Genomic DNA, 7328 nt, shown 5'->3' on the forward strand with positions numbered 1-7328 from the left:
CAGGAAATAAAGTGAATCCTCATAACAAAATTTTATATCATATCATCTTTAAGAATAAGAAATACATTTTTGTAGAAAAATCAGTTACAGCTGTACGGGACAATTTCTTTTCGACTCTGATATCATAATAGAGGTAGTGAATGCACATGTATGCCCAAATGTCATTAAAATATAACGCATAACATTCAATTATCATATTCACGACACGTTTTTTAACCTGATGGTTTAATAACATATAAGTTAGATCCTGCTTTAAAATCGACATATATTGACACACACGGCACCGTGATGCCACTTTTTGAATTGTTCGGCTTTAGCATGTTAAACAAAACCTTTTGTCCGACTGTCGACGGATACAAAATAGTCTTACAAGCTGCTCAAAAAAATTTCAGGTTTTGTTACTGCTTGGCGTTTTCAGTGAACATTTTTATATATTCATACTTTTTCACAATAATTATTCACATCTATATCAGCCTGATTGCATAAAATGTGATGTACATATAGATAAATTAGTTAAGTCACTAAAATAAGGTTAACTTTCCTTTGCTTTTCAAAAACCTTGCCTAGGTGACCGATCTTGTATTTTGCTCCAACAGTCATAAAACATAACACATGTTCAAGAATAAATATTCCCATTTATTTAGTAAATGACTAAAAAATATAATCAAAACAGGGGGTCATTCATGAATATGTAATATAGTTTAATACATGCAGTGCTGAATGCAATCATGACCTCCTATGATACATACAGATATGAAAATAAACATATATAGAAAACACAAGATAGGGGGCGAAAAGACTAAAAAGATTATGCAACACATGTACACAAACACATGACACACACCCCTACCCACTGTAAGCACATAAGAAAAAAACAAGCATCAAAAAACTCCATGCCAACAAAAATATTTGGGGGGGGGGGGGAGGCACCAAACAGGCCATTTTTTCAAACAGAATTAAGGGATCTAAAATACTAATAAACCGAATATGATATATTACGTTAGAAAATAAAACATAGAGAAGAAAAAATGCATCGTTTTTATTTCTGCGTTGACGAAGAACACTTATTTCATATTAGGGAGAAACATTCACATTTAAGTTCCAGTCTATATCTATCATTTCATTTGTCTGGTATAACTAGCAATGTGGAACTGGGCAGAGGTCAAATCGTTGGGTGTCATTTGTCGTATAACACCAAGGACCGTTCTCCTCGTCTGGGTTTCGACAATAGTTTTCATGACCAGCCAGTTCATCAAACCTGTGTGTATGTGGTTTTTGGGAATCCCAGCGCTGACACGGGATTCCTGTTTTTGTCACGTTTATAGTCCCGAAGTATTTTTTGCCCTTAGGGTCATTCTTTCGAACGCATTCCAATGGACATGTCACTGTAGGGAGGAAAAACAAAACACATTCAAAATGCAATATCAATGTAGGTAAAAAAAAATACCATCGGAAACTAAGTGATAAAATTTATCCTCTATTGTATCGCTGGATCCTATTTGATCGGCTTTAAGAGTCAAAGTATTTTAACGTCAAATAAAAAGAAAAGCGTAGGTCTCCATTGTTAAAGTGGTGTATACTTATAAAAAGATATCACAAGTATATGGTAGTTGCTCCCGTTTTGACGTAAACAAGTAAAAAACACAAAAGTAAATATTACAGAATGATACGAAAACAACAAGACGTTTACCACAATAAGGAATGTTGCAGAGCTCCAATCGTTTGTACGGATCCATAGTGTAGCACCAAGGAGCGGGCTCATTATCTATTGTCCTGCAATAGTTTTCTTGAAGACTGGTGAAGTTGTGACTATGTGGAGTCTGAGAATTCCATGCTTGACAGGTTTTCCCAGATTTTGTGACGCTAACCTTTCCTGTATAGTCATAGCCTGATTTGGATCTTTTACATTCTTCTTCAACAAGACCTATAAGGATAAAGTATATATATATATATATATATATATATATATATATATATATATATATATATATATATATATATATATATATATATATATATTTAAATCCAAACATATATAGCAGTGTTCGGTTTTATATAATGTAAATTTAAAAAAATGAAAGTCAACACAAAATAAATCGTTAGCGCTTTCATCAAATGTCCAGACGTCTTAAAAATAACAATAACGTTACTTGGTGACGTCTGCTATTACTTATTAGGTTCATTACTGACTCACTATAGAAATATATTGGGTTAATCAATCTCATAGACCCAACCCAATATATTTCCGTAGTGAGTCGGTAACGAACCTTATAAGTGTTTTGTTTTCCCGAGGACTATCAAGCGACATAATCATTCACAAATAGCAGTGATCTACGCAAAGCCATGTACAAGATACCCTACATCTCGTCCAATTAAACTCATTTTAACTCTTCAAAATTATCAATCCACCTTTCAAATACGCTTAAAAAATCTTTGCTTCACCCATATTACTTACAATGTTTTGTTGCTATTCAGTTTTAAACCTCTGCAGAGATTTGAGCAAATTTAGACGCTGCCATTTTGTTCTGCTCCAGACACAACAATGTGACGTCAATATTCTAAGGGCAAATACTCTAATTTAAAAATATTTCCGAAGGGGGCCACTACTTTAAATATTTTAATGACTTACTGAACACTATTTCTGTGTTAAATAATATGAAATATCGAGATGAGTAGGTGAGGGGGCGGCCAATGACGGCGACATTGCCTAATATTAATCCTCACAGAACCTACATAGAGATATATGAGGCAATCACGTGCCATGTTTAATCCAATGAAAATGTGACATTTCAGTCTGAGGGAAAACAAAATACAATGACGTCAATGTTATAGTTATAGTTGTAGAGGGATATTGCCGCGTAATCTATAGCGTCATTAAATGAAATATATATATACACAATACACATAAGGTTTAATTACAGCAGTTTGTTGAGGAAAGGTTTTCAGTAAAACGTTTTTCATTTTATCTTCTTTCTGTTGCACTCTCTGTAAAAAAAATCATAAAAAAGAAACGCTTGAAATTGCCCGCGTCCGCATACATCAATGTACTCGCTGAATTTTATTTTCCAGTACTGTGGGTCATTAATCTGCTGTTTGTGCACCGAGATTCTTGTTCTTAATGTAGTCCCTGTTTCGCCGATATAAAATCTGTTTTAACAATCACATATAATGGTACATGTATATATTAATATATATAGCTGACCGCACGAAACAAAATACCATCATTCAATTCTCTGTCGACTGAGGTAAAACACCTGTAGAAACAAAATAAATGATGGCGGAAACAGGAAAACATCGAAATAGTTCAAATTTACTTATCTACTAGTGATGCAAGCTTTTTTTAATGGAGCGTGCGATTGTACTCTCTGGTCAGACTAGTACTGTGAATGTGGCAAATCACTTAAAAGTAAACCCAGGACTACGACGTAATTAGAACGTCGTTACAACACAAGGTCAGACTGCGCCATGCAGCCTGAATAGACAATATATATATATATATATATATATATATATATATATATATATATAACTCCAGAACAAAAAAAAAAGTACATCGCTTTGATTCTTATAAACATACATTATTATGCTCTTTATTAAAATATGATGGTACTTTACTGATTATTCCGTCGTTGTTCTGAATAAAATTACATATGTCAACAAACTTTTTGGACAACCCTCGTATATATGGTATCCACTCTATATTGATTTTAGCATTGATGACACATAAAACCAATTATTTATGCAGGATACGGAAACAGCAAGATTTTTACCACAATAAGGGATGTTGCAGATCTCCCAGCGCTTGTTCGGATCTGTAGTGTAGCACCAAGGAGCGGGCTCACCATCCGGGTTCCTGCAATAGTTTTTTATGAGATTGGTGAAGTTTTTGTGTTCATGCGGAGTTTGGGAATTCCATGCTTGACAGGTTCTGTTCGATTCTGTGACGCTAACCTTCCCTGTATATTCGTATCCTAAACTAGATCTTTTGCATTCTTCCTCACCAAGACCTAAAAGGTTAAAATACATATATGTATTGAATCTCGAATTCGAAATCCCGTATTTTGAATATCGAATCCCGAATGAATCTTTTTAGCCTTCGTACTTTTGAGCTTTGTAATTGGTTCACTTTTCAGGGCTTATATTTTAACACTATATATCTAGTGTATTATTTTCTTTTCTGAGCTGCTCTCGATGGAACAGTCGCACCGTTAATTATTCATAACTGGATTTATTGAATTTCTTTGTATTGCACATTTTGATAAGTATGCTGACATATTTTGAAAGCTGTTTTCCTATGGTATTCATTGTCTTCATCTTAAAAGGGCCAAATCGCTCACCGGAGCAACGGTAGACATACTAAAATCAGCTATATAGAGTCATACACAAAAAACCCCCTAAATTTTGTCATATACATGTAATAGATCCTGTATAAAAAGAACTCCCCTCCATATTCTTAAGTATATCACTGAGCTCCCTTTTAACAGGATGATTTTACAGTTTAACCACATATTGAGATTTGCGGTTCTCGAGAGAAATCTCAAACAAACGTCCATACATGGATATTAATCCTTCAACAGATTTTGAACCGCTTGTAAGTTGTAAGGCCCAAGAATATCGCCGGCCCAGAGTCTAAACAATTTTTAAGAATTAACAATATGTCAAAATGCTTGCATATAAGTTAAACTATACTTAACAACACCTGAGTTTTTGTGATTTAATTTCTTCCTTTGTAAAATTGGAGCCCCATCCCCCTCCCCATTGTTGCCTAATTCTACTCCTATAGATTATGATTTTGACAAATTTTGATCTACACTATCTGTACTGACTACACTCACAGTTTTTCTAAGCAAATTGTGTCTAAGAGGATGATTTTTAAAGAATTTTAAGATGTAAAAATTAGACCTCCTTCTGCTCTCTACCCCTACGGATCATGATTTGCAAAATTTGAATTTACACTACCTGAGGATGCTTCAACACAGGTTTTAACTTTTTTGACCACATTGTATTTCGAAAAGAAGATTTTTGAAATATACCGACAAATGTTTGATGATTTTAAATCATCTCCCATCAAAAGAGGGAATGACCCATCATTTGAACAAATTCATTTTCCCTTTACTTAAGGATACTTTGTGTCAAGTTTAGTTGAGATCTGCGCAGTGGTTCTGGAGAAATAGTGGAAAATGTAAAAAGTTCACAGACAGACGGACGGACAGAGCCCGGAGGAAAAGTGATCAGACAAGCTAAATTGAGCTTTCAGCTCAGATGAGCTAAAAAAAGATTAATGTTTCGTTGGGGCTTATCTGTTTTATCAAAGTCATTTGTTTCCATCGGAAACCTGTACCAAAGCCTGGTCCCGAAACTGATATTTAAAATAAAATCCTCCGTGGTTTTTTTTTTGGTTTATCTCTTTCACAAAGTTATTTCAATTACACAAGTAAAACCAAAGAAAAAAAAATAAATTACAGGTCTTCATTTTGCATCCGTAAACACGCTCCCGCCCTTCATGATAAGGACCAAGGGGGCTCTAAGGTTTTCAAATAATAACTTTTAATCATAAAATATTTTGTAATACGTTAATGAAGCAAGTATTGTTACCATGATGGTATTAACTTATACAGTTCAATTGTTTACTCCTTTGTTTTGTCATAAAGGGTCAGAAGTACGAACTGTGGATATTCAATACCTTAAAAATAGAGAAATATTGTGATAGCCACATTGAAAACAATATTATGAAAATAAAGAACTGAAAACAGTATGTAGTCATAATTTTTTGTTACATGGTCACTAAAGGAACTTTCCCTAAAACATTCTTTTCCAGATATCTCGAGAGCGACATACAGTTTAGGAACACTTGTTTAGACCAAAAAAAAGTATTAATTTTAAGATGGACAATATATCTGATTAAACAACATGAAAAAGGGGCTTGTTCTTCAAATTAGTGACCTAGTCTTCAAATAAGTGACCTAGATTACGCTTTTAATCTAATAAAAAATGCCTTTAACTGTTGAATATTTTATAATACGTCATGCTCATCCTTATGCTTTTATTACATATCAGAAACAATCATTTACTTTTTTTTACGATATACATGTAAGGGGTAAAGAAGCCAAAGGTCCGAGTATTTAATACATGTATTCAATATCTCAAATTGGAGAAATATTGAAGAGTAAAAATTCAAATTGATGTGATAACATGCAATAATATACATACAATTTTTTTTTTTTTTGTGCAAAAAAAAAGGAATTGCAAGGATGGCCCCTTTAACGTTCTTTCCCAGATATCTCAAAAACGCTACATATTCTCTTAACACTTGTTATACAAAATGTGTTGTATTTAATGAAATAGCAAAGGGGTTTGTCTATCCAATAAGGGACCGAAAAGGACTCAAAGGTTTTAGAATAGTAGCTTTTAACTGTGGAAAATATTCCAATAGTAAAAATCCGTAAAAGCAACAATTGCTTCATTCTTCTCCGTAACAATTTTTACATGAATTCTAGCTTTTAACTGTGGAATATATTCTAATACGTCGTATAAGCAACACTTGCTTCTTTGTTCACCGTAACAATTTTTATCGGAGCAATACAATTGTTTAATCATATGCTGAGTATCTAGAGATTTTCAGAGGTCACGTAGATTTTCAGAGGTCATGTAGGAGTCCAAAGTTTTGTTCTTTGATATGTCAAAATAGAGAAAAATTCTTGAATATTGAAATGAGCTTGTTCTTCGATTAATGGCCGACTGACCCTTAAGTTGTGGTACTCAGAAGGGTCTTTAAGTGTTTCATTACTTTCTCTGATATTTAAGCAAAAAGTAATGGCCATTAACATAAATAATACAAACCATCTACAAATCATATTTGAATCTTGTTCTCGCTAAATATTTATATCTTATACTTGAACTAAATTGTATGATATCATCCTACTGACACAATTATACATATTTTTTTTTTTTTTAACAAACTCTCTCTCTCTCTCTCTCTCTCTCTCTCTCTCTCTCTCTCTCTAAAAAAGTCAAAACAGGTACTTACGATACGAAAGGCTATTGTACAATTGCCATCCAATTTTAGTTACTGTCTTATTTAAGATATGACATGTATTATATGTGAGGCACAATCCTGCATCATGGTTAAAGCTAAAAGTCTTGCATCCAAAACCACAGAACATGGCACATCTTACAAGAGAGTCCGCGGGCTTGGTGTCAATTGGATCCAAAATAGACATTTTGTTTTCAAACACTGGTATGGCTTCATAATATTGCAGCACTAAGTTCGCTGAGGATAATGTAAAATGCAACAACAATCTCAATATATCAAATGCTCGGATTTTCAT

The 7328-nt window shown here is 33.5% G+C and overlaps 1 protein-coding gene across 1 annotated transcript; it reads right to left on the reverse strand.

Moving 5' to 3' along the window:
- Positions 1 to 1005: 1005 nt before the first annotated feature.
- LOC128170859 (plasminogen-like) lies at positions 1006 to 7328 on the reverse strand. The gene is made up of 4 exons (XM_052836612.1): positions 7028 to 7328; positions 3771 to 4007; positions 1691 to 1924; positions 1006 to 1385 (listed from the first exon to the last, which is right to left on the reverse strand). Exons 1-4 carry the CDS (start codon positions 7326 to 7328, stop codon positions 1138 to 1140), a joined length of 1020 nt encoding a protein of 339 aa, XP_052692572.1. The 3' UTR covers positions 1006 to 1137.

Source organism: Crassostrea angulata, chromosome 2, assembly GCF_025612915.1.
Source record: "Crassostrea angulata isolate pt1a10 chromosome 2, ASM2561291v2, whole genome shotgun sequence".
In the NCBI taxonomy this organism is placed as follows: Eukaryota; Metazoa; Mollusca; class Bivalvia; order Ostreida; family Ostreidae; genus Magallana; species Magallana angulata.

Coding starts and splice junctions, on each gene's coding strand:
- LOC128170859 (XM_052836612.1), bottom strand. CDS start 7,328: ATGAAAATCCGAGCATTTGATATATTGAGATTGTTGTTGCATTTTACA. Junction 4,008..7,027: donor GTACAATAGCCTTTCGTATC/GTAAGTACCTGT, acceptor TTAACCTTTTAG/GTCTTGGTGAGGAAGAATGC. Junction 1,386..1,690: donor CTGCAACATTCCTTATTGTG/GTAAACGTCTTG, acceptor TCCTCCCTACAG/TGACATGTCCATTGGAATGC.